Source organism: Pan troglodytes, chromosome 23, assembly GCF_028858775.2.
Source record: "Pan troglodytes isolate AG18354 chromosome 23, NHGRI_mPanTro3-v2.0_pri, whole genome shotgun sequence".
Lineage (NCBI taxonomy): Eukaryota > Metazoa > Chordata > Mammalia > Primates > Hominidae > Pan > Pan troglodytes.
The window spans coordinates 33529375-33556837 of NC_086016.1; the positions used below are offsets into that span (position 1 = coordinate 33529375).

Here is a 27463-nt window from a genome sequence, read left to right on the forward strand (position 1 = left end):
TTTTGTGAGTTGGGGATTTGCAGAAATTGCAATATGTATCATATGTAAATATCAAGATTCAGCTGATACCTGCTGTAAGTAATTTATATGGAGGCTCAGCCTTCTGAAAAGTGGGGGAACACTGAAAAATATTAATGTAGAATTGGCTGGGCATGGTGGCTCACTCCTGTAATCCTAGTACTTTGGGAGGCTGAGGTGGGTGGATTGCCTGAGCTCAGGAGTTCGAGACCAGCCTGGGCAACACATTGAAACCCTGACTCTACTAAAATACAAAAAATTAGTCAGATGTGGTGGCATATGCCCTGTAGTCCCAGCTACTCTGGAGGCTGAGACAGGATAACAGCTAGAACCTGGGAGGCAGAGGTTGCAGTGAGCCGAGATCACGCCACTGCATTCCAGCCTGGAATTCCGTCTTTTAAAAACAAACAAAAAATAATGTAGAATAATGGATTTTGGCTAGAAAACATGGGTTATAACCTATTAGGACTATGACTTTGGACAAGTCACTTACCTGCTGTGAACTTCAGCTAGTATCCTTATCTCACAGGGTTGTTAGGCATTTTCAATGAGGTAAAGTACATAAAAAGCCCCGCCTAGGTGCGGTGGCTCATGCCTGTAATCCCAGCACTTTGGGAGGTCGAGGCGGGCAGATCACGAGTTCAGGAGTTTGAGACCAGCCTGGCCAATATGGTGAAACCCCGTCCCTACTAAAAATACAAAAATTAGCTGGGCGTGGTGGCGTGCACCTGTAGTCCCAGCTACTCGGGAGTTTGAGGCAGAAGAATCGCTTGAACCCGGGAGGTGGAGGTTTCAGTGAGCAGAGGTGGCACCACTGCACTCCAGCTTGGGCGGCAGAGTGAAGACTCCTCTCCCAAAACAAACAAACAAACAAAAAACGCCTATAGGCTGGCATCTCCCAAAACTAACAGACAAAAAACGCCTATAGGCTGGGCGTGGTGGCTCATGCCTGTAATTCCAGCACTTTGGGAGGCTGATGCCGGCGGATCACCTGAGGTCAGGAGTTTGAGACCAGCCTGGCCAACATGGTGAAACCCCCGTCTGTACTAAAAATACAAAAAAGTTTGCCAGCGTGGTGGCAGGTGTCTGTAATCCCAGCTACTTGGGAGGCTGAGGCAGGAGAATCCCTTAAACCCGAGAGGCAGAGGTTGCGGTGAGCTGAGATTGTGCCGTTGTACTCCAGCCTGGGCAAAAAGCATGAAACTCCATCTCAAAAAAAAAAAAAAGCCTGTAGCTGACATTTAGTAGGTGCTTATTAAAAGTAATATTCACACACTCGCTTATAAGGAAGATTGGATTTGGGTCGGATAAATTATAGGTACTTGAGAAATAAATTAATTCTGTTTGATATTTTCAAATTTATAACCAGTTTTTTCTTTCATCCTCTTCCCCCATTCTTAATCTTGCAGCTCCTGGATCTCCCAGGTATCATTGAAGGTGCCAAGGATGGGAAAGGTAGAGGTCGTCAAGTCATTGCAGGTGAGTGCTTTAAGTGCCACCATCCTGGGATATCATTCCCTTCTCTGGTACTATTCTTTTAGTCAGGGACTACTTGGCTTGGAGATTATACCACAGTGAAGGGCATAGTTTCACCTGACTTCTCATTTAAGTTGAAGCTTGAAGGGACCTCAGCTGCAACGTTAGCAATGTTCTGAATCTCTGCTGTCCAACATTGTGGCTCCTAGGCATGTATGGGTATAGAGCTCTTGAAATGTGCCTAGTACAATTAAGGAGCTAGTGGAGTCTGTATTGGACAATGCAGCTTTAGACATTTTATATGGCTGTCATCTTGAGATTTTCTGCTCTTGTGTGGGATCTTCTGTTTCCTAGAGGCAGTGTCTACTTTTTTGGGATGTTTTGCTGAAGCACATTCTTTAATAACTTCCCCAGAGAAGATGAATGATACAGTTAAACTTTTCTGTCTTTTCTTTTTTTTTTTTTTGGGGGACAGTGGCTCACTCTGTCATCCAGGCTGGAGTGCAGTGGGAGAATCTTGGCTCACTGCAACCTCTGCCTCCCGGGTTCAAGGGATCCTCCCACCTCAGCCTCCCAGGTAGCAGGGACTACAGGGGTGTGTCACTATGCCTGGCTAATTTTTTTTTTTTTGGTAGAGACGGAGTTTCACCATGTTACCCAGGCTGAAGCTCAAGTGATCTGCCTGCCTCAGTCTCCCAGAGTGCTGTCCTTTCATGTGTGAAGGTTATTTTTATTTTACCCTTGTACTGGAGTCATTAATTTGGCTATTTATAGAATTACAAATTAGAAGTCATTTTCCCTCAGAAATTTGAAGAACGCTATCTTCTAGCATCTACTATTGCTGTTGAGTCCAATAGTTAGAACTTTTTTTTGTTTTTTGATAAAAAACCAACTTTTTTTCCTCACTTGAAGATCTTAAAAGCTACTTCAGGCCGGGCACGGTGGCTCACGCCTGTAATCCCAGCATTTTGGGAGGCCGAGACGGGCAAATCACGAGGTCAGGAGATCGAGACAATCCTGGCTAACACAGTGAAACCCTGCCTCTACTAAAAATACAAAAAAAAATTAACCGGGAGTGGTGGTGGGCGCCTGTAGTCCCAGCTACTTGGGAGGCTGAGGCAGGAGAATGGCGTGAACCCGGGAGGTGGAGCTTGCAGTGAGCTGAGATCGTGCCAACAGAGTGAGCCTCTGTGTAAGAAAAAAAAAAAGCTACTTCAGCAAACTAATTCTTGGTTTGGGCTTTTCCTTTTTCTTTGTTTTATTTTCTTTCTTTTTTCTTTTTTTTTTTTTTTGAGATGGAGTCTTCCTCTGTCGCCCAGGCTAGAATGCTGTGGTGCCATCTTGGCACACTGCAAGCTCCGCCTCCCGGGTTCATGCCATTCTCCTGCCTCAGCCTCCTGAGTAGCTGGGACTACAGGCGCCCACCACCACGCACGGCTATTTTTTGTATTTTTAGTAAAGATGGGGTTTCATCGTGTTAGCCAGGATGGTCTCGATCTCCCGACCTCGTGATCCGCCTGCCTCGGCCTCCCAAAGTGCTGAGATTGCAGGTGTGAACCACCGTGCCTGGCCCTCTCTTTCTTTTCTTTGATTTATTTTGCTGGATATTTGGTGGAGCCTTTTTTTTTTTTTTTTGAAACACTCCCATCACCTAGCCTGGAGTGCAGTGGTGGGATCTCGGCTCACTGGAGCCTCGACTCCCTGGACTCAGGTTATCCACCTCAGTCTCCCGAGTAGCAGGGACTACAGGTGCGTGCCACCATACCCGGCTAATTTTTTTGTATTTTTAGTAGAGACAGGGTTTTGCCATGTTGCCTGGGTTGCCTTTTTTTTTTTTATTATTTTTAATTTCCATCTCCCTTTCCTGGTGTGGTAGACTCTTTCAGCATGATGACTCATATCTTTCATTTTATGGAAGATTTTCCTGTTTTCTTTGATAACTGCCTCTATTTCTGAGTTCCTTATTTATGGAAGGACTGCTAATAGAATGCTGGACTTCTGGGTTTATAATTTTCTTAATTTTCTTTTTTTATAAAGATAGAGTCTCACTCTGTCACCCAGGCTGGAGTGCAGCGGCCTGATTGTACGTAGCTCACCGTAACCATGAACTCCTAGGCTCAAGCAATCTTCCCATGTCAGCTTTCTGAGTAGCTAGGACTACAGGCACGCAACACCGTGTGGGCTAATTTTTAAAATTTTTTTGTAGGGGTCTTGCTCTGTTGCCCAGGCTGGTCTTGAGCCCCTGGGCTCAGTGATCCTCCTGCCTTGACCTCCCAAAGTGTTGGGATTACAGGTGTGAGCCGCTGCACTTGGCCCTTTTAATTTTTTAAAATTATCTTTTGTCTCTTAATTTTTTCTTTATGTGATTTTCTCAGCATTGTCTTCTAATCCTGCTATTGAGTGTATTTCTGCTCTAGTATTATTTTTAATTTCTAAGACTTTGTTTCTGTCTTCTGATTTTTCCTTTTTTTAGCATCTTGTTCTTGTTTCATGGATGCATTGTTTTCTCTTAGACTCCTACCTATTGTGGGTTTTTTTTTTTTTTTTTTTTGAGGTGGAGTCCCACTCTGTTGCCCAGGCTGGAGTGCAATGGCGCGATCTCGGCTCATGCAATATCTGCCTCCCGGTTTCAAGTCATTATCCTGCCTCAGCCTCCTGAGTAGCTGGGATTACAGGCACCTGCCACCACGCCTGGCTAAGTTTTGTATTTTTAGTAGAGATGGGGTTTCACCACGTTGTCCAGGCTGGTCTTGAACTCCTGACCTCAGGTGATCCACCCACCTTGGCCTCCCAAAGTGCTAGGATTACAGGGGTGAGCCACCGGGCCCTCCCGACTCCTGTCTATTCTTAACAAGAACACATATGACTTCCCTGTTGTCAAACCTGATGGCCAATTTATTGTCCACATCTTTCTAAAGAGAATAACACAGTTGATCACTCCCTCCTTGAAGTATTTGCTTTACCTGATCTCTGATACCAGTGCCCCTTCCTGGTCTCCTTTGCTTGATCTGCCCCATCATCAGACTCTTTACATGTGGATTGCCCCAACACCTAATCTTGGAGATTCTTTTCTTCTCTGTCTCTGCCAAATGAGAGTTATTTCATCTAGTTCTTTGGTTTTAAATGTCTGGATCTATATTCTAATGATTATGAAATGTGTGGCAGTAATTTGCCCTCTGATGAAGTGCATACCAGCTGCCAACATATCTCTGCTTGGATGTCTAATTAGGTGTCTCAAAGTTAACGTGTAAGATTACATTCTTGATCTTAGCTGAAGCGGGAGGATCACTTGAGCTCAGGAGTTTGAGACCAGCCTGGGCAACATAGTGATACCTCATCTCTATTAAAAAATGAAAGTAAATTTAAAAATTAAAAAACAAAAAGAAATTCTTGATCTCCCATCCTCAACTTGCTCTTCCCTTAGTCTTTTCTATCTCAGTAAAGGCAAATTTATCCTTCAGAACTTTTAGGTCAAATCTTTTTTTCCCTTTCATCCCGCACATCTACTATGTTGTTATATCCAGCTGGTTTTACCTTTGAAATATATCTAGAGGCCAGCCACTCTTTTTTTTCCCCTTTTTCATCCTTAAGTGAAAAACTTATGTGACTGACATGCTGGCTACTATGCTAAGGAGGAAACTCTACCAAAAGGTTGAGTTAATCATGCTTCTCAGTTCATGGCACATTTTCTTTTTTTTTTTTTAGAGATAGAATCTTGCTCTCTTGCCCAGGTTGGAGTACAGTGGCATGATCACAGCTCACTGCAGCCTCAATCTCCTGGGATCAGGTGATCCTTTGTTCTTAGCCTCTTGAGTAGCTAAGGACTACAGGCACGTACCATCATACCCGCTAATTTTTTACTTTTTGAGAGACAGTCTCACTATGTTGTTCAGGGTGGTCTCGAAAACCCCGGGCTCGAGAGAGTCTCTCTCTTCTCAGCTTCCTGAGTAGCTGGGACTGCTGGCATGTACGACCATGGCAGGCTAATTGATTTTTACTTTTTTAGGGGTAGAATCTCGATATATTGCCTAGGCAGTGATTGTTGTCTTACTGTTTTTCAAATATTTCTCTTAAATTCTATGTCTAATATGATATCTACTAGTTACATGTGACTAACATTTAATTACAATTGAATAAAATTTAAAATTTAGTTCCTCAATTATGTAAACCACATTTTATGTGTTTATTAGCTACACTTGACTGGTAACTACTGTATTGCACAGTACAGATGCAGAATATTTTCATTATTACAGAAACTTCTATTGGATACCACTGCTCTCGATATTAATTCCTTGTCATCTTTAGACATTATAAATATCTTCTCCCGTTAATTTTGTCCAAGGTGGTATTTGTTGAATAAAAATCCTTAATTTTGTTAGAATCTACACTTTATTTGTAGCTGGGACCACAGGTGTGTGCCACCACGCCTGGCTAATTTTTTTGTATTTTTAGTAGAAACGGGGTTTCACCATGTTGGCCAGGCTTGTCTAGAACTCCTTACCTCAAGTGATCCGCCTGCCTCGGCCTCCCAAAGTGCTGAGATTACAGGTGTGAGCACCTGGCCTACTCTTTATTTTTTCTTATGGTTTGTGCTTTTAAAGTTTTATTTAAGAAGTCCTTATCTTTCCTTAGGTCTTAGATATAGTCTCCTGTTTTTTCTATACTTTTAGGTCCTTTATTTACCTAGAGACTACTCTTATATCTGATATTAGAAGGGTATCCAATTTTAATTTTCTCTGTATAATGAGCCACTTTCCCCAACACCTTCTATTTTTTTCCCCTTTGATTCGTAGTGACTCCAAACTCTTCACCTATATTGTCACTTCCTTCATTATGCCTTGTCTCTAACATTATAGCCCCATAACTGGCCTTCTTGCTGCTATCCTACTGCTCTGTAGTATCTTCTCACTACAGCTAGTATGATTGTGTACAAGAAGTCAGATCAGTCCAGGCACGATGGCTCATGACTGTAATCCCAGCACAGAGGCAGGCAGATCACTTGAGGCCAGGAGTTCCAGACTATCCTGGCTAACACGGCAAAACCCAATCTCTACTAAAAATACAAAAATTAGCTACTTGGGAGGCTGAGATGGGAGGATCACTTGAACCTGGGAGGCGGAGGTTGTAGTCAGGTGAGATGACACCACTGCATTCCAGCCTGCGTGACAGAGTGAGACTCTGTTTCAAGAAAGCAAACAAAAAAAAGAAGTCAGATCATGTCATTTGTTGTCTATACCTTCTGATGTTTTCCCATATTATTTGGGATGAGACCCAAAGTCTTAACATAGCTTACAAGCTACGGTAAATGACCTGGCCCCTGGCTGCCTCTCTGACCTCCTTTTCTATCACTTCAGTCACTGGGCTTAAGATATCACTGGCCGTCCGGGTGTGGTGGCTCACAGTCTGTAATTCCAGCACTTTGGGAGGCCAAGGTGGGTGGATCACCTGAGGTCAGGAGTTCAAGACCAGCCTGGCCAACGTGGTGAAACCCCATCTCTACTAAAAATACAAAAATTAGCCAGGCATGGTGGCAGGTACCTGTAATTCCATAGTCTGTAATTCCAGCACTTTGGGAGGCAGAAGCAGGTGCATCACAAGATGAAGAGATCGAGACCATCCTGGCCAACATGGTGAAACCGCGTGTCTATTAAAAATATAAAAATTAGCTGGGCATGGTGGCGTGTGCCTATAGTCCCAGCTACTCAGAAGGCTGAGGCAGGAGAATCGCTTGAATCCAGGCGGCAGAAGTTGTAGTGAGCGGAAATTGCACCATTGCACTCCACCCTGGTGACAGCAAGATTCTGTCTCAAAAAAAAAAAATAGCTGGATGTGGTGGTATGCTTCTGTAGTCCCAGCTGTTCGGGAGGCTGAGGTAGGAGGTTCTCTTGAGCCCAGGAGGTCAATCTGCAGTGAGCCATGATCATGCCACTGCACTGCAGCCTGGGCAACACACAGACACCCTGTCTCAAAAAATAATAATAATAATAATAATAATAATAATAATAAGGCCGGGTGTGGTGGCTCACACCTGTAATTCCAGCACTTTGGGAGGCCGAGGCGGGTGGATCACCAGGTCAGGAGATCGAGACCAACCTGGCCAAGGTGGTGAAACCCCGTCTCTGCTAAAAATACAAAAATTAGCTGGGTGTGGTGGTGCGCGCCTGTAGTCCCAAGCTGCTCGGGAGGCTGAGGCAGGAGAATCGCTTAAACCTGGGAGGCGGAGGTTGCAGTGAGCCGAGATTGCACCACTGCACTCCAGCCTGGCGACAGAGCAAGACTCTGTGTCAAAAAATAATAATAATAAAAATAAAATCATGGCTGCTTGGTGGCTCATGCCTGTAATTGCAGCACTCTGGGAGGCTGAGGGGGGTGGATCACTTGAGATCAGGAGTTTGAGACCAGTCTGGCTATCATGGTGAAACCCTGTCTGTACTAAAAATACAAAAAGTAGCTGGGCATGGTGATGCATGCCTGTAGTCCCAGCTACTTGGGAGGCTGAGGCAGGAGAATAGCTTGAACCCAGGAGGCGGAGGTTGCAGTGAGCCGAGATCACGCCATTGCACTCCAGCCTGCGTGACAGAGCAAGACTCCATCTCAAAAAAATAAAATAAATAAAATAAAATCAGGCTGGGCATGGTGGTACATGCATGTAATCCCAGCACTTTGGGAGGCTGAGGCGAGCGGATCACCTGAGGTTGAAAGTTTGAGACCAGCCTGACTAACATGGAGAAACCCTGTCTTTATTAAGAATACAAAATTAGCTAGGAGTGGTGGTCCATGCCTGTAATCCCAGCTACTTGGGAGGCTGAGTCAGGAGAATTGCTTGAACCCAGGAGGCAGAGGTTGTGAGCTGAGGTCGCACCAATGCACTCCAGCCTGGGCAACAAGAGTGAAACTCCATCTCAAAAAAAAAAAAAGTCTACCACTGAGGCTGGGCATGGTGGCTCACGCCTGTAATCCCAACACTTTGGGAGGCCAAGGTGGGCAGATCATGAAGTCAGGAGTTCAAGACCAGCCTGAACAACATGGTGAAATGCTGTCTCTACTGCATCTCAAAAAAAGAATGAGGGGTCAGGGTCAGGTGCAATGGCTCATACCTGTAATCCCAGCACTTTGGGAGGCTGAGGCAGGAGGATCACTTGAGGCCAGGAGTTCGAGACCAACCTGGGCAACATTGCAAGACCCTGTCTCTACAAAAATAAAAATTAAAAAAAGAAAAATATAGCCATGTGACATGGCACACATGTGTAGTCCCGGATATTCAAGGAGACTGAGGCAGGATGATCAGTTGAGCCCAGGAGGTGGAGGTTATAATGAGCTATGATCATGCGACTACACTCCAGCCTGAGTGACAAAGCGAGACCCTGTCTCTTCAAAAAAGAGAATTTTAAAAAATGAGGAACTAGAAAGTTGATGGAAGCAGAATATTTTTTTTTTTTCTGAGATGGCGCTCTGTTGCCCAGGCTGGCTGGAGTGCAGTGGCATGATCTCGGCTCACTGCAACCTCTGCCTCCCTGGTTCAAGTGATTCTCGTGCCTCAGCCTCCTGAGTAGCTGGGATTACAGGTGTCCACTACCATGGCCAGCTAATTATTTATTTATTTATTTATTTTTGTAGATGGATTCTCGCTCTGTTGCCCAGGCTGGAGTGCAGTGGCGCAATCTCAGCTCACTGCAATCTCTGCCTCCCGGGTTTAAGAGATTCTCCTGCCTCAGCCTCCCAAGTAGCTGGGACTACAGGCATGTGCCACCACACCCGGCTAATTTTTTGAATTTTTAGTAGAGATGGGGTTTTACCATGTTGGCCGGGATGGTCTCAATCAGCTCACCTTGTGATCCTCCTGCCTCAGCGTCCCAAAGTGCTGGGATTACAGGCGTGAGCCACTGCGCCGGCCAGTTTTTGTATTTTTAGCAGAGACAGGGTTTCACCATGTTGACCAGGCTGGTCTCAAGCTCCTGACCTCAGGTGATCTTCTCGCTTCAGCCTCCCAAAGTGCTGGGATTATAGGTATGAGCTCCCGTGCCCAGCTGGAAGCAGGATTTTTGACAAATGAATTTTAATATAGAAAAAGGCCAGATACTGTGACTCATGCCTGCAGTCTCGGCAGTTTGGGAGACCAAGGCAGGAGGATTGCTTGAGGCCAGGAGTTAAAGACTACAGTGAACTATGATCATGCCACTGCACTCCAGTCTAGGCAATAGAGCGAGACTCTGTCTCTGTCAATATAAATATAAATATATATTAATAAAAATAAGATATGCAGGCACAAAAGACTACTTTTTTTTTTTTTTGTACAGATTGAATCTTACTTTGTTGCACAGGCTGGTCTCAAACTCCTGGCTCCAAGCAATCCTTCTGCCTCAACCTCCCAAAGTGCTAGGATTACAGGCATGAGCCACTGTGCTAGGCCAAAATAATATATTTTATATGATTCCATTTATATGAAATTCTAAAACGTGCAAACTATGGTGGCAGAAAGCAGATCAGTGGTTGGCTGGCAATAGTGGGGAAGATTGAAAGGAGGCACAAAGGAATGCTGTAGGTGATGGAAATATTCCATGTCTTGATTGGTTTGGTGGTCACACAGGTATATACATTTGTTATTGAACTGTGTGCTTTAACATGGATACAATTAAAAAAAAAAATTGTACCTCAGTAAATTTGGTTAAAAATTTGCTAACCAAGGGTGGGCGCAGTGGCTCACGCCTGTAATCCTAGCACTTTGGGAGGCTGAGGTGGGCGGATTGCCTGAGCTCAGGAGTTCGAGACCAGCCCAGGCAACATGATGAGGAAACCTCGTCTCTACTAAAATACAATTAGCCAGGCATGGTGGCATGTGCCTGTAGTCCCAGCTACTGGGGTGGCTGAGGCAGGAGAATCGCTTGAACCCGGGAGGCAGAGGTTGCAGTAAGCCAAGATTGTGCCACTGCACTCCAGCCTGGGCAACAGAAAATGTGTCAACTCTTGGGCAAATAGGTGCTGATTTCATGGCATACAAAGCAAATTGACTTCTGGTATAAATCTTCTGTAGCTATAAGAACTTCACGTATGCATGTATGTATTACAGAAAAATCCTTTGACACTTAAATGTAGGGGGAAAAAACACCTCTACTTGAGTATTTGGGTTAGTTAAGGCTTTATTGAACTTTCTTGCGTATGTTTTTTTCTTACTCTTCAGTGGCCCGAACCTGTAACTTGATCTTGATTGTTCTGGATGTCCTGAAACCTTTGGGACATAAGAAGATAATTGAAAATGAGCTGGAAGGCTTTGGCATTCGCTTGAACAGCAAACCCCCCAACATTGGCTTTAAGAAGAAGGACAAGGGAGGCATTAATCTCACAGCCACTGTAAGTGGGGAATATGACATGGGGCAGGCTGCTGCAGGAATTGGAATGGGGAGTGGATTGGGGTGCATGGACCCTGACATTGGAAAATTTCCTGGCTTTTCCCTGCACTAATTGAGATAACACAATGACTTTATAATGACTGACAAGAAAAACTTCAAGATTAGGATAGGAGCCAGTCTCAGACTTACCTTTGCTACTTATTTCCTCTTTTGGATTATCTATTGGGGATGATATGGGCGTGTGGACCAATATTATGCTTGCATAAAGTAGATGGCCGCCAATATCTTCTGTTTTCATTCATTTAACACAAATTTATAGAGTGCCTACCACGGGCCAAGCATTATTTTAGGCTCTGGGCAGGAATGGAAGAGGGAATAGTGAAACCCCCTGCTTTTATATTCTAATTGGATAGAATAGAAAACAATGTTAATGAGTAAAATATAATGTATTCGTCAATGATAAATATAAGAACACAAAGTAGGGAAAGGAGATAGAGTGTTGGTGTGAGGGTTGCAGTTTTAAGAACGTTGGTCAGGGAAGTCTTTACTGAGGTGACATGAAGGTGTGAACCAAGTGGATATCTTGAAGAAGAGCATTTGCTTCATGCCTCAACCTCCTGAGTAGCTGGGATTACAGGTGCCTGCCATCGCACCCAGCTGATTTTTGTATTTTTAGTAGAGACGGGGTTTCACCATGTTGGCCAGGCTGGTCGGTTTCATTCTGTTGCTTAGGCTGGAGTACAGTGGCACAATCATAGTTCACTGTTAGCTCAAAACTCTTGGGCTCAAGTGACCCTTCTGCCTCAGCCTTCTAAGTAGCTAGGGCTAAGTCACATGCCTCCAGGCTTGGCTAATTTTTTTTTTTTTTTTTTTTTGGTAGAAACGGAGATTTGCCATGTTGCCCAGGCTGGTCTTGAACTTTTGGCCTCAAGCTGTCTCCTGCTTCGGTCTCCCAAAGTGTTGGGGTTACAGGTATGAGCCACCATACCCAGCCATGTTTTTTATTTCCTGAGCTAAAAAAAAAAAAGAACTCTTATTACTAAAATGGTAGGACTTTTGGTAGAATAGATTTGGAGGGAAGGAGAAGATCAGGATGTTAAGTTTTAGATGCCAGTTAGACATCCAGGTATTTCAGTCAAGAAGGCATGTGGGGTAGGCTGGGCATGGTGGCTCATGCCTGTACATCTATAATCCCAGCACTTTGGGAGGTTGAGGCAGGAGGATCACTTGAGCCCAGGAGTTCAAGACCAGCTTGGGCAACAAAGTGAGACCCCATCTCTATAAAAATAATAAAAAAAAGAAGGCATGAGGAATTATCTAGGCTGGATATATAAATTTGGTGATTATCAACTTTAATGTCATGGGCCTAACTGAGATCACCAAGGATGTGAGTATAGATAGAAAAGAAAAGAGAGCTGGGCGCAGTGGCTCACACCTGTAATCCCAGTACTTTGGGAGTCCGAGGTGGGCGGATCACAAGGTCAAGAGATGGAGACCATCCTGGCCAACATGGTGAAACCCTGTCTCTACTAAAAACACAAAAATTAGCCGGGCATGGTGGCACGCACTTGTAATCTCAGCTACTCGGGAGGCTGAGGCAGGAGAATCGAACCCAAGAGGTGGAGGTTGCAGTGAGCCGAGATGACGCCACTGCACTCCAGCCTGGTGACAGAGCGTGACTCCGTCTCAAAAAAAAAAAAGAAAGAAAGAAAGAAAAGAAAAGAGAATCGGCCAGGCACGGTGGCTTACGCCTGTAATCCCAACACTTTGGGAGGCCGAAGTGGGCAGATTACATGAGGTCAGGAGTTGGAGGCCAGCCTGACCAACATGGCAAAACCCTGTCTGTACTAAAAATACAAAAATTAGCCAGGCGTGGTGGCACGTGCCTGTGATCCTGGTACTTCGGAGGCTGAGGCAGGAGAATTGCTTGAACCCAGGAGGCGGAGGTTGCAGTGAGCTGAGATCGCGCCACTGCACTCCAGCCTGGGCAACAAGAGCAAAACTCCGTCTCAAAAGAAAAAAAAAGAAAGAAAAGAGACTCAGAGAAATAAGACTTCTTAGACCAAGAGAGAGAAGGAAAACTGAAAGAGTTTGAAATACTGGAAGTCAAGTAAAGTGTTTCACATAGGAGTGACCAATTCTGTCAAATGCTGCTTCTCTGTCAGAATTGAGGACTGAGAGTTTCCTACTAAATTTAACACTTCAGAGCCCAGATGATTTGACTGGCATAGGTTTCAGCTGTCCTGCCCAAAACATCTTTCCCATTATCCTGTCTTAATATTCAAATTTGAACATTTAAGATTATTTCTGTGTTAGTTTCAGTGCTGCCATAATACGGTACCACAGATGGGGTGGCTTAAATAACAGAAATTTATTTTTCATAATTCTAGAGGCTAGAAGTCTGAGATGAAGGTGATGGCAGGGTTGATTTCTTCTGAGGCTTCTGTCCTTGGCTTACAGATGGGACTTCATATGGTGTTTGCTCTGTGTGTCTGTGTCCTAATCTCCTTTTCTTATTAGGACCACCAGTATTGGATTAGGGCCCCACCCTAATGACCTTATTCTAATTTGATTACCGCTTTAAAGACCCTATCTCCAAATACATCACATTCTGAGATACTGAGGTTAAGACTTCATGTGAATTATTTGGTGGGGGAAGGAGGAACACAGTTCAGCGTGTAACACCTTCCTTGGAGTTTGGACATTTATTTCCTACTAAAAGTCAGTGACACTCATCCCGGATGTATTTAGTAATGAGTTCGCATCTTAGCTAGAATTTTCCAGGTACATGGATATTGGTACACTTGGCAAGTATTTTTTTTATTTTTATTTTTTTAAATTTTGTGCTGACTAGTCATCTGCTATTCCCTTTCAGTGCCCCCAGAGTGAGCTGGATGCTGAGACTGTGAAGAGCATTCTGGCTGAATACAAGATTCATAATGCCGATGTGACTCTACGTAGTGATGCTACAGCTGATGACCTCATTGATGTGGTGGAAGGAAACAGGTACTGACTGAGTGTGCCGTCTGTGCCTGACTGAATTGGAAGCCTTGTGATGAAAACAGTATTGGATCTTGAATCTGGCAGAAGTTTATCTTAATTCCAGTTGTCCTACTATCTTTTTTTTTTTTTTTTTTGAGATGGAGTCTCACTCTGTTGCCCAGGCTAGAGTGCAGTGGCATGATCTCAGCTCACTGCAAGCTCCACCTCCCAGGTTCAAGAGATTCTTCTGCCTCAGCCTCCCGAGTAGCTAGGATTACAGGTGCGCACCACCATGCCCAGCTAATTTTTGTATTTTTAGTAGAGATGGGGTTTCATCATGTTGGCCAGGCTGGTCTTGAACTCCTGACCTCAAGTGATCCGTCTGCCTCGGCCTCCCAAAATGTTGGGATTACAGGCATGAGCCACTGTGTCCAGCCTGTGCTACTATCTTAAATGATAGTGGGCTTTGGTTTCTTTTTTTTTTTTTTGAGATAGAGTTTCGCTCTTGTTAGCCAGGCTGGAGTGCAGTGGCGCAGTCTCGGCTCACCGCAACCTCCACTTCCAGGTTCAAGCGATTCTCCTCCCTCAGCCTTCCCGAGTAGCTGGGATTACAGGCCTGTGCCGCCACGCCTGGCTAATTTTGTATTTTTAGTAGAGATGGGGTTTCTCCGTGTTGGTCAGGCTGGTTTCGAACTCCTGACCTCAGGTGATCCACCCCACCTCGGTCTCCCAAAGTGCTGGGATTACAGGTGTGAGCCCGGCCTTTTTTTTTTGAGACAGAGTCTCACTCTGTCACCCAGGCTGGAGTGCAATGGTGTGATCTCAGCTCACTGTAACCTCCTCCGCCTCCCAGGTTCAAGCGATTCTGCTGCCTCAGCCTCCCAAGTAGCTGAGATTACAGGTGTGCACCACCATGCCCAGCTAATTTTGTATTTTTAGTAGAGATGGGGTTTCATCATGTTGGCCAGACTGGTCTCAAACTCCCGACCTCAAGTGATCCGCCTGCCTTGGCCTGCCAGAATGTTAGGATTACAGACATGAGCCACTGCGTCCAGCCTGTGTTACTATCTTAAATGATAGTGGGGCTTTGGTTTCTTTCTTTTTTTTTTCTTTTTCTTTTTTTTTGTGAGACAAGAGTCTCACTGTGTCACCCGGGCTGGAGTACAGTGGCGCGATCTTGGCTCACTGCAACCTCCACCTCCTGGGTTCAAGTGATTCTTCGGCCTCAGCCCCCTGAGTAGCTGGGATTATAGGCGCCTGCCACTACATCTGGCTAATTTTTTGTATTTTTAGTAGAGATGGGGTTTCATGTTGGCCAGGCTGGTCTTGAACTCCTGACTTCAGGTGATCTACCCACCTCAGCCTCCCTAAGTGCTGGGATTACAGGTATGAGCTGCTGTGCCCGGCACCCCCCCTTTTTTTTTTGGAGTCTTGCTCTGTCCCCCAGGATCGTGCAGTGGCACGATCTCAGCTCACTGCAACCTCTGCCTCCCGGATTCAAGCAATTCCCCTGCCTCAGCCTCCCAAGTAGCTGGGACTACAGGTGTCCGCCACCATACCCGGCTAATTTTTGTATTTTTAGTAGAGACGGGGTTTCTCCATGTTAGCCAGGCTGGTCTCAAACCTCAGGCAGTCTGCCTGCCTCTGCCTCCCAAAGTGCTGGGATTACAGGCGTCAGCCACCCTGCCTGCTGGCTTTGGTTTCTTTAGGGGTAAACTGAGGGATTAGTTTTTATTTCTGACATCCTTCCTTGCTTTTAAATTTAATTATGATGGTCATATTCCCCATTTCAGTTTTTTTCTTTTACAGCCTCTTTCTATGAAATTCTCCGTTTCAGTTACTTGCTGTAAACTAAGCTGCCCCCTAAACTTTGTCATGTGATAGTTGAAGAAAGTAGTAGGTCAGTCTGCTCTTCCAGAATTAATCCACCTGAGAAGTTATATAGGCTGTGTCCTACAGAAGTCCGAGCAGGCCAGGCTGTGTCTGTTTTCTCCATCCTAAGAGTATGTAGCTGAATATCTGTTTCATGATACATTACCTTTTTTTTTTTTTTGAGACAGAGTCATGCTCTTGTCGCCCAGGCTGTAGTGCAGTGGTGTGATCACGGCTTACCGCAGCCTTGAACTCCCAGGCTCAATCCATCCTCCCACCTCAACCTCCTGAGTAGCTGGGACTATGGGCGTGTGCCACCAAGCCCGGCTAATTTTTGTATTTTTTGTAGAGATGTTGTTTCACCACGTTGCCGAGACTGGTCTTGAACTCCTGGGCTCAAGCAATCTGCCTGCCTTGGCCTCCGAACGTGTTGGGATTATAGGCATAAGCCACTATGCCCAGCCCATTAATATTACTGAGACTTTAATAAGTTAAGTCACTGTTAAAATTACTCATAGCATTTGCATGTAATATTTTTAGTTGCTCTCCTAGTCATTTGTTCCTATATGTTGGATGAGTGTATTTACTCCTCATTTGAAAACAAACAGAAGCCATTGTTTTCAGTTAGGCATTTTACAAGTGAGGCAGTTAAACCTGAGAAGTTGTGGCTTGCCTAATTATTAGTAACCTTAGCTGTCATATTGATTGGACACTAGGAATATGACATTGGTAGATGCTATATCAGTTTTACCAATATTATTTATTGTACCAATAAATAAAACACTTATTTTTTAGTCTTTAAGTATAAATTATGTTTTAAAACAGCCTTGTAGGAAACTGACTCAGAGGTTAAGTGACTTTCCTAGGGACACATAACATCACCTCTTCATATCCACAGAGGATTGCTTCCAGGACCCCTTGCAGATAATGAAACCTGCAGATGCTCAAGGCCCTTATATAAAATGGTATAGTACAGCTGACCCTCCATGTCTGTGGGTTTTTGATCTGCAGTTGGTTGAATTCAGGGATGCAAAACCTGCATATGTGGAGGGCCAGCTGGGATTAGAATCAGTCTGAGCACTTCAAAGCTTGTGTTCTTTCCACTGCAGTATGCTTTCCTAGCAATTAGCTTTGTGGCTGGTACTAGGGCCTGACTTCTGTTACTTTTCAACCCATAGTTCACTTTTTCTTTTTCTTTTTTCTTTTTCTGGCTGATCTGCTACTTATGGTCCCTCTTGGGAGCGCCAGTTGGGTCTGGGTGAGTGTGTGCTGTTCAACAGTCTGACAGTTTTGTCAACAACTCCAGACTAATACCCTGTTTTTCTTCAATTTCTGTAGAGTTTATATCCCCTGTATCTATGTGTTAAATAAGATTGACCAAATCTCCATTGAGGAATTGGATATCATCTATAAGGTGCCTCACTGTGTACCCATCTCTGCCCATCACCGCTGGAATTTTGATGACCTATTGGAAAAGATCTGGGACTATCTGAAACTAGTGAGAATGTAAGTCTTTGTGGATAGGGTAATGTTGCTATAGGAATTAACCAGACTGTCCTAAAATGATACTTTCTGGAGCTCATTAACAAAATCTGGCTCTTTTTGAAAATATAAGTAAATTGGTTCCTATTATCTACTAGGTCATTAGGTCATATTGAGGACACTTTTTCCCTTAAGTTGGAGGTTGTCCTGGTCTGATGTCAGGGGTGATGGAGGGTTGCTATACATTCAACACATGAGATATTCTAAGAAGGCAGTAATCTTTATGCCCTCTCTATTCTAGTTACACCAAACCCAAAGGCCAGTTACCAGATTACACATCCCCAGTGGTGCTTCCTTACTCCAGGACCACAGTGGAGGATTTCTGCATGAAGATTCACAAAAATCTTATCAAAGAATTTAAATAGTAAGTATCATGGGCCTGTGGTCCCTCCTTTTTCCTATGAGTTACCAATTTTACTAACTAGTAATTCTTAGGATAGCATTTTAAAAAAGAAGGCAGGAAGGAGGCTACTGAAATGTTTGCTTGGCTAGAACTCTGCAGTGTCTTCTTAAAACCGTGCCTAATTAGAATAGGAAGAGCTCTAGAAACCTCTTTAGGTCAGGAAGCCTGATGACACAAACAACCCTGACCTTCCCTCATTATTTCATCTTCCTCTTGGCAAACACAAATATTAATAATTCCTGCCAATGTCACACTGGCCTCTACTGGGTACTGAGCCCCCTTCTAAACCTTAAACATGGGCAAAACCTCCCTAATCTCTTACATTTTTCACTGCTGACACAGGCTGAAAAAAAATTATTTTATTTTTGCGACGGTCTTGCTGTTGCCTTGGCTGGAGGGAGTGGTGAGATCATAGCTCACTGGAGCCTCAATCTTCTGGGCTCAAGCAGTCCTCATGCCTCAGCCTCCTGAGTAGCTGGGACTACAGGTGCACACCATTATACCCGGCTAATTTTTAATTTTTCGTTTTTTGAGACAGTCTCGCTCTTGTTGCCCAGGCTGGAGTGCAATGGCGTGATCTTGGTTCACTGCAACTTATGCTTCCCGGGTTCAAGTGATTCTCCTGCCTCAACCTCCTGAGTAGCTGGGATTACAGGCATGTGCCACCCACCATGCCCAGCTAATTTTGTATTTTTAGTAGAAACGGGGTTCCTCCATGTTGGTTAGGCTGGTCTTGAACTCTTGACCTCAGCCCCCCAAAGTGCTGGGATTACAGGCATGAGCCACCATGCCTGGCCTTAAAAAATGTTTATTAGAGACGAGGTCTTGCTTTGTTTCCCAGGCTGGTCTTGAATTCCTGAGCTCGAGCGATTCACCTGCTTCAGCCTCCCAAAGTGTTAGGATTATAGGTGTGAGCCACTATGCCCAGCATATTAATTTTTTATTTTGAACTTATTTTAGACCAATAGCAAAGTTGCAAATACAGCACAAAGTTTCCTTTTTTTTTTTTTTTGAGACGGAATCTCGCTGTGTCGCCCAGGCTGGAGTGCAGTGGCGCAATCTTGGCTCACTGCAAGCTCTGCCTCCAGGGTTCATGCCATTCTCCTGCCTCAGCCTCCCGAGTAGCTGGGACTACAGGTGCCCGCCACCACGCCCGGCTAATTTTTTTGTATTTTTCAGTAGAGACGGGGTTTCACCGTGTTAGCCAGGATGGTCTTGATCTCCTGACCTTGTGATCTGCCCACCTCGGCCTCCCAAAGTGCCGGGATTACAGGCGTGAGCCACTGCGCCCAGCCCAAAGTTTCCTTTTATCTCTCACCCCACTTCTAATGTTAACAGCTCACATTACTATAAAATTATCAAAAACAGGAAATAAGCATTGGTATGATGTTGTTAACTATAGATCTTATTTGAATTTTATTACTTTTTCTTTTACTAGTGTCTGTTTTGTGTTCCAGGAACCTGTGTGGCATCTAGTTGTTACTTGTTTGTAGTCTTGTGTTCTAGTCTACCAGTAATATTTCCTTAGACTTTCACTGTCATTGATGATCTTGACACTTTTGAAGAGTGTTCACTAGTTATTTGATTGAATATTCCTTAGTTTGAGTTTGTCCAGTGTTCTCTCATGATTGAAATGAGATTATGCATTTTTGGTAAGAATACCACAAAAATAATGATATGTTCTTCTCAATGTATCAATACATGAGATTCATGATGTTGATATACCTCACCGATGATAATATTCACACTGATTACTTGGTTAAGTTGGTGTAGGGTGGGTTTCTCTGCCGTGAAGGTAGTATTTTTCTCTTTGTATTTTATAAGTATCTCGGGGTACTTTTGAGACTGTGAAAGTCCTTTTTCTCTTCAGATTTTTGCCTGCTATTAGCATCTACTGGTGAGGCTTGTTTGTGACATTTATGGCTATGGTGTTTACCTAGCCATAGGCTGGAGTGTAGTGGCACGATATCAGCTCACTGCAACCTCTGGCTCCTGGGTTCAAGCAATTCTTCTGCCTCAGCCTCCTGAGTAGCTGGTACTACAGGCGTGTGCCACCGTGCCTGGCTAATTTTTGTATTTTTAGTAGAAATTTTTGTATTTTTAGTAGTCAGGCTGGTCTCAAACTCCTGACCTCAGGTGATCTGCCTGCCTCAGCCTCCCAAAGTGCTGGGATTACAGACAGGCATGAGCTACCACGCCTGGCCTAATGGTGATTCTTGGACTTCTGTGTGTTAGAGCTACCACTTCTTTATTTAACTCATAATTCCTATCAGTATGAGCTCTTGGTTATTTTATTCTATAGGATGTAATCTAATACTATTATTATTTTGTTGCTCAAATTATTACAAAGCTTTGGCCTTTAGGAACTCTTTCATGTTGGCCCCTGTGTTCTTTTGATAAGCTCCTTTTTTTTTTGAGACACAGTCTCACTGTTGTCCAAGCCGGAGTGCAGTGGCACGATCACAGCTCACTGTAGCCTTGATCTCATGGGCTCAAGCCTCAGCCTGCCTCAGCCTCCTGAGTAGTTGGAACTCCAAGTGTGCGCCACCATGCCCAGCTAGTTTTTTCTATTTTTTTTTGTAGAGACAAGGTCCGACTTGTGTTGCCCAGACTGGTCTCCAATGCCTGGGCTCTAGTGATCCGCCTACCTTCACCTCCCAAAGTGCTGGGATTACAGGCATGAGCCATTTATTTATTGTAGAGATGGGGTCTTGCAATGTTGCCCAGGCTTCTCAAACTCCTGGGTTCAAGTGATCCTTCCATCTCTGCCTCCCAAAGTGCAGGATTACAGGCATCAGCCACCCGTGCCCAGCCTTTCCTTACTTTTTGATAGTGTTAATAATTAGATGTTCCCAAATGACATTGATTTTGCCTGCACTAGCCCTGAAAATTAGTCACTTCTCCAAGGAGCCCCAGTTTTCAAGATGTGGGTGCTAAGTGTGCTCATTGTTAGCAAGTAGGTTATCATTGCCTGTAGGCCCTCTCAGCAAATAAAGTTAGGAAATACATGTATGGATACTAATGATGCTTATATACACATCTGTATTTCTGTATCTGTCTTATCCTTCCTCACTATCCATCATTTATCCATCTTTCCTAAAAACCATGAGTTTATACTGTTATCTCTGATTCTAGTTCAATACTACAGGGTTAATTTTTTTTTTTTTTTCTTTTTGAGATGGAGTCTCGCTCTGTCCCCCAGGCTAGAGTGCAGTGGCGCCATCTCCGCTCACTGCAAGCTCTGCTTCCCGGGTTCACGCCATTCTCCTGCCTCAGCCTCCTCAGTAGCTGGGACTACAGGCACCCGCCACCACACTCGTCTAATTTTTTATATTTTTAGTAGAGATGGGGTCTCACCGTGTTAGCCAGGATGGTCTTGATCTCCTGACCTCGTGATCCGCCTGCCTCGGCCTCTCAAAGTGCTGGGATTACAGGCGTGAGCCATCACGCCCGGCCACTACAGGGTTCATTTTAGCCTTCCCACTTAGTATTATTTTTGAGACAGGTGTTCTGTCTCCCAGGCTGGAGTGCGGTGGCTCTGTCACAGCTCACTGCAGTCTCGACTTCCCAGGCTCAAGCGATCCTCCTACCTCAGTTTCTGAATAGCTGAGACCATAAGTGTATGCCACCATGCCCGGCAAATTTTTTTTTTATTTGTAGAGACAGGGTCTCCCTATGTTGCCCTGGCTGGTCTCGAACTCCTGGGTTCAAGCGATTCTCCTGCTTCGGCTTCCCAAAGTGCTGGGATTACAGACACTAGCCACTGCACCCGGCCTTCCCCATTTTTTTTTTTTTTTTTTTTTGAGACGGAGTCTTGCTCTGTTGCCCAGGCTGGAGTGCAGTGGCGCGATCTCGGCTCACTGCAAGCTCCGCCTCCCGGGTTCATGCCATTCTCCTGCCTGAGCCTCCCGAGTAGCTGGAACTACAGGTGCCTGCCACCATGCCTGGCTAATTTTTTGTATTTTTAGTAGAGACGGGGTTTCACCATGTTAGCCAGGATGGTCTCGATCTCCTGACCTCGTGATCTGTCCGCCTCGGCCTCCCAAAGTGTTGGGATTACAGGCGTGAGCCACTGTGCCCACCGCACTTTTTTTTCTGAATAGGAGAAAGGGTTAAAAACAAAAGAAGAAAATAGGGCTAGGTGTGGTAGCTCACGCCTGTAATCTCAGCACTTTGTGGCCAAGGCAGGAGGACTGCTTGAGTCCAGGAGTGTGAGATCAGACTAGGCAATATAGTGAGACCCCTGTTTTTATCAAAAATTAAAAAATTAGCCAGACATGGTACCAGGCACCTGTGGTCCCAGCTACTCAGGAGGCAGAGGTAGGATTGCTTGAGCCCAGGAGGGTTGACATTGCAGCGAGCCATGATAATGATCATGCCCCCTGTACTCTAGCCTGGGCAGCGGACTGAGACCCTGCCTCAAAAAACCAACCAAACAAAGAAAAAACAAAACTTGTTTCTGATCCTAAGAGTACTGAGAGAGTGAAGTCCTTTATTGACCTTCAGATCCTTATATATAAAACAACTATATTCCACATGTAAGTGCTAATTTCCACCACAGTCAAAACATTATGCTTTGGCAGTTACTTTAACTGGTAAAGATGACTTTTGTAAAAAGTTAAACACTGTCCTTTTTCAAACTTTGTAGATTTATATATAGCTCTTTCCTTCTATGGTGGCAAAACATTGTTAAAAACCTTCAGAACTTTAAATTTACCAGGGAATTAAAAAGGGGAGAAAAATGTCTCAGATAAGAAACATATCGAAGCAAACAGGATTTTATTTGCTCTTATTTTACTGTTTTTTTTTTCTTTAATTATTGCACAACTATCTTTTTGTTTTTTTTGAGATAGGGTCTTGTTCTGTTGCCACCCAGGCTGGAGTCCAGTGGCGTAATCGTGGTTCACTGCAGCCTTGAACTCCTGGGCTCAAGCGATCCTCCCACCTCAGCCTTTTAAATAGCTGGGACTACAGGTGCAAACCACCATGCCTGGCTAATTTTTTCTATTTTTCTAGAGCTAGGGTTTCTCCATGCTGCCCAGACTGGTACAACTCTCTTAATAATAGAAAACTTTCATCTTCAGGCCTAATTAATTATAACATTTATCCCTTTTCCATTTCCTTCATGTCCTTGACCACATTGATCCCTTACTCTGTGCTTTGTGTTTTTTGTGTGTGTGTGTGTGTGTGTTTTTTTTTTTTTTTTGAGACTGAGAGAGACTCAGTCGCCCAGGCTGGAGTGCAGTGGCGCGATCTTGGCTCACTGCAACCTCCGCCTCCCAGGTTCAAGCGATTCTCCTGCCTCAGCCTCCCAAGTAGCTGGGACTATAGGTGCGTGCTACCACGCCCAGCTAATTTTTTTGTATTTTTGGTAGAGACGGGGTTTCACCATGTTGGCCAGGATGGTCTCGATCTCTTGACCTCATGATCCGCCCGCCTGGGCCTCCCAAATGCTGGAATTACAGGTGTGAGCCACCATGCCTGGCCTAATTTTTGTATTTTTAGTAGAGACAGGGTTTCACCATATTAGCCATGCTGGTCTCGAACTCCTGACCTCGTGATCCACCCGCCTCAGCCTCCCAAAGTGCTGGAATTAGAGGCATGAGCCACCGTGCCCGGCCTGGAATATAGATTTTTAAAAGAGGTTTTGACTCAATGATAATATAATAACAATATGGCCACCTTTTTTACTCTTGGTACATAGTTCTTAGTCTCTGTGAGGCAGGTCTCGGTGTCTTATTCACCAGTTTTCATCTCTAGCACAACATATTCTTAAGTTTGGAGGCCCATGGATATAAATTACCTTCACATATTCCAGTAAATCGGGAGGACATATCAATTACAGTTTCTGGTTAGGGAGGAAGATTTTCCTGGCATGGCTGAAGAGGGAGGCCCTAATTTCTTGTCAGTACCCACTGATGGTTTCAGGAAACCCAGCAAAAACAGGTATTCTCTAACAGTCTATAAGTGATATTGTATCTGTAAGAATCAGTCTGAAATTTTCAGGGTATTTCTCTATGAAGATTAAAGACGGATTTTTTTTTTTTTTTTTTTTGAGGCGGAGTTTCGCTCGTTGCCCAACCTGGAGTGCAATGGCATGATCTTGGCTCACTGCAACCTCCGCCTCCCGGGTTCAAGCCATTCTTCTGCCTCAGCCTCCCGAGTAGTTGGGATTACAGGCACCCGCCACCATGCCCAGCTAATTTTTGTATTTTTAGTGGAGACGGGGTTTCACCATGTTGGCCAGGCTTTTCTTGAACGCCTGATCTCAGGTGATCCACACCCTTCGGCCTCCCAAAGTGGTGGGATTACAGGCATGAGCCCCTGTGCCTGGCCCAGGGTATTTCTCTATAACAAATTCATGCTTTCTTTTAATTTTAAACTAGGCTCTTTATACTAAACATGTTTTTTGTCTTTGACTTTCTGCAATAAGAGGAACCACACAACTTCCAGAAGTCTTTACCGGCTTTTATGTTAAGGCTTCAGTGTCTCATGCTGCTAGGGAAGATAAAGCTTTTGTAGGTCTATGGTTCTTAAGGGTATGATACTAAATCTGAGCAGAAAGGTGGCATCCAGGCAAATAGGGCGGAAGCTAGGTTATTATTTACACTGACTGTTCTTTTTCCCTTCCATACAGTGCTTTGGTCTGGGGTCTCTCTGTGAAACACAATCCTCAGAAAGTGGGTAAAGACCATACGTTGGAGGACGAGGATGTCATTCAAATTGTGAAGAAGTGAAACCTTTCCCTTTTCCCATCTGCCGGACGAACCACAACAGCGTTCCCCATGATCAAGCACCCTACCCCAGTTCTTTCTGGTTTTGGCAGTCACTGGATCAGGATCCAGGGGAGGGAGATGGAGGCACCCAAACTGGAACTTCATTTGTCTTACCTTGGTGTCACCTTGTATGTCGAACTGCATAAAAGATCTGGTAGGCTGGTCAGCTACATGCAGCTCATGTGTCATTGTCAGAATTTGTTTTGGGATGGGCTGAATGAGGAAGGGTATATACGGTGAAGCAGCTACAGAAGGGATCCTTGGGAACTTCATCTTGAGTGTGAAATGGATAAAAATATGACATGCTGCATCTTATTTGATGTTTACTTATGGGAACCCCTTCCAAACTAGATATGGCTTTCAGTCCTTTCAAGTAGTCTTTCCCACATGATACTGGAGAGAGGAAGGACTTTATGTAAGTTAACTGATCACTCCCCGCAAGGCTAACCTATTTTGGGAGATCATGTAATTTAAGTACTCCGACCAGGCAGATCAGGGTTTGAAGTTGCAGGTCCACCTCTAGTTAGCTGTGGAGCCCTGAACAAATTACCCAACCTTTATGAGCCTCAGTTTCCTCATGTAACATGGGGATAGTAATAGCACTTACTTTCTGCGGTGGTGATTGTTAGTAATGGAGGGAGATGGTACTTACATGTCAAATACTGTGCTAAGCAATTTGTAAGTACTCAATGACTCTTGGCTTTTGTTGCACCGAGCCTTTTACTGGGCTGTCTGCCCTATGCAGAGCACAGCTGTACATCATCAGTGTTGGGTTGAATGTTGAGCTGAACTATGTTGCCAGCTGGGCCACTAAAATGCTTTTTTCTTTCTCTTTTTTTTTTTTTTTTTTTTTGAGATGGAGTTTCGCTCTTGCTGCCCAGGCTGGAGTGCAATGGCATGATCTCGGCTCACCGCAACCTCCGCCTCCCGGGTTCAAGCGATTCTCCTGTGTCAGCCTCCTGATTAGCTGGGATTACAGGCAGGTACCACCATGCCCCGTTAATTTTGTATTTTTAGTAGAGATGGGGTTTCTCCATGTTGGTCAGGCTGGTCTTGAATTCCTGACCTCAGGTGATCCGCCTGCCTCAGCCTCCCAGAGTGCTGGGATTACAGGTGTGAGCCACCGTGCTCGGCCAACTAAATGCCTTCTTTCCCATAACCCAGACTTTCTGCTTGAATCCCCATGAAAGTCCTGGCTTCAGCCAATAACTTGGGCGAAGGTGCATTGCAAGTGAGGCAACTGGTGTGATCAAAGCAGGTTTGTGTGTTCACATATGTGTATATATGGAGGTGGGAGGTTTAGGAGGAGGGTTGGTGTCAGGACTACTTGAGAGGATGCTAAGGACATAATCAGATATTTGGGGGACTAGGAATATAGGAATTTAAGGGGATTGCTCTGATTATGTGAAACTGGTTGATGAAAATCTTGGTGTGGTGGGTAACAATATGGGCGGAGGGGGCTGGGCCCAGTAGCTCACACCTGTAATCCCAGCACTTTGGGAGGTCAAGGCAGGAAGATCGCCTGAGCTCAGGAGTTCGAGACCAGCTGGACAACATAGCGAGGCCCAATCTCTACAAAAAAATTTAAAAAATTAGGTGGGCATGGTGGTGCATGCCTGCAGTCCCAGCTGTTCGGGAGGCTGAGGTGAGGACTGCTTGAGCCTGGGAGGTCCAGGCTGCAGTGAGCTAAGATGGGCCACTGCACTCCAGCCTGGGTGACAGAGTGAGACCCTGTCTCCAAGAAATAAAAATTAAATAATTAAAGAATATGGGCAGAAGGGAGGGTATGGACATGTAAGTATGGAGGAGAAATCTTAAACTTGTTAACTAACTTGCTCTTGGGAAGAAGTCAAACATTATTTCAGTATGGATAGAGTAGTCCCTGAGAAAATCAGGAAGAATAGGTTTGCAGCAAGACAGAATTTGATTATTTCTTCAAATGAGGCAAGCCAGAGCTTTTAGCAGGTCATGAGTGATCACAGTGTGGGATTATTCACATACTCAGCCTCTCTCCAGTGCTTGTTTCTCCTGCTGCCCTAATAGCAGTTGTTTCCCTTTGATAGTCTTCCTGGAGCTTGGGCTTGTCACTGTCCCCAGACCCGGAAGGTAAGCTCCTGAAGCCTGGTATGCTAGTTACTTTTCAGAATATCGGCCTTGATACCACTGGTGCATTCATGATAGAGGCCGTGGTCTAGAGCCTGCCCCAACCCTGCAGGGGAACAAGGAAACATTGGCTTTCTGAGCTACGGGATTTCCAGGAAGGTTTGTTCTCCAGCCAGAACATATTGGGTTTCTGGGGACTCTTCTTGCCAAAATTCACTTTCATTGAGCAAGCATTTAGCACTGCCAGGATGTTGGGGAGAGAAGGTTGCTGAAATCCAGTTCATTGTAAGGCCTCAGGATGTTCTGTGAATAGGCTTTGTGTCCATCATTTAGCACCCTCCCCATGGCTTGGTCCAGGGACCCCTGGTCTCCTTGAGGAGAGAATTACCCTACTTTTCCCTTTCTCCTCTGGGCTTAGACTTAGCAGTTCTGGGAGAGGGGTATGTTTGGTATTGGGAATGCTGCCTAGGGTATGGCCACTGTGGAGGTACAGCTAAAGGCTTTCTCCTCATTAACTCTAAGACTTTACTGGTTTGGCTGTCATAGCATGATTTGAATTTCCTGTGCTTTTACATATTCCATGTTTCTTTCCTGACTTTATTACAAGTAAACAGATCCACTGTTCTGTGCCATTTAACTAGTTAGAACACGTTTAGCTGCATTTAGCAGAAAGTGCTAACTTAAGCGGCTGAAATGGAAGGGAACTTGGTCTTACCTTTTTGGGAAGCTGTTTTCCAGAAGCCACCCAGTTTGTTGTCTCATGGCCTAAAACTGGGTCACATGTCTATTTTTGAATCAATTGTTGGTAAAGGGAATAGAATTATTGAAGAACCAGAATTTAACCCTGTAAGTTATCGTCATTCTTGGTTTGTGTTTATGCTCATAGTTCACAAAGAAAGGCCAATGGACCTCCCACTTCCCTTCCCTGTTAATATAGTCTGGCT

General features: G+C 44.7%; 1 protein-coding gene across 1 annotated transcript in view; it reads left to right on the forward strand.

Moving 5' to 3' along the window:
* The window catches only part of DRG1 (developmentally regulated GTP binding protein 1), a 34749-nt gene extending 10157 nt beyond the window's left edge, over positions 1 to 24592 (forward strand). Inside the window, exons 4-9 of the mRNA XM_515085.8 lie at positions 1428 to 1497; positions 10673 to 10842; positions 13717 to 13847; positions 17034 to 17201; positions 17479 to 17601; positions 24278 to 24592. Of these exons, the coding sequence (XP_515085.2) occupies positions 1428 to 1497; positions 10673 to 10842; positions 13717 to 13847; positions 17034 to 17201; positions 17479 to 17601; positions 24278 to 24377 (762 nt within the window). The 3' untranslated portion in view covers positions 24378 to 24592. The remainder of the gene's footprint in view (positions 1 to 1427; positions 1498 to 10672; positions 10843 to 13716; positions 13848 to 17033; positions 17202 to 17478; positions 17602 to 24277) is intronic.
* The last annotated feature ends 2871 nt before the right edge of the window (positions 24593 to 27463 follow it).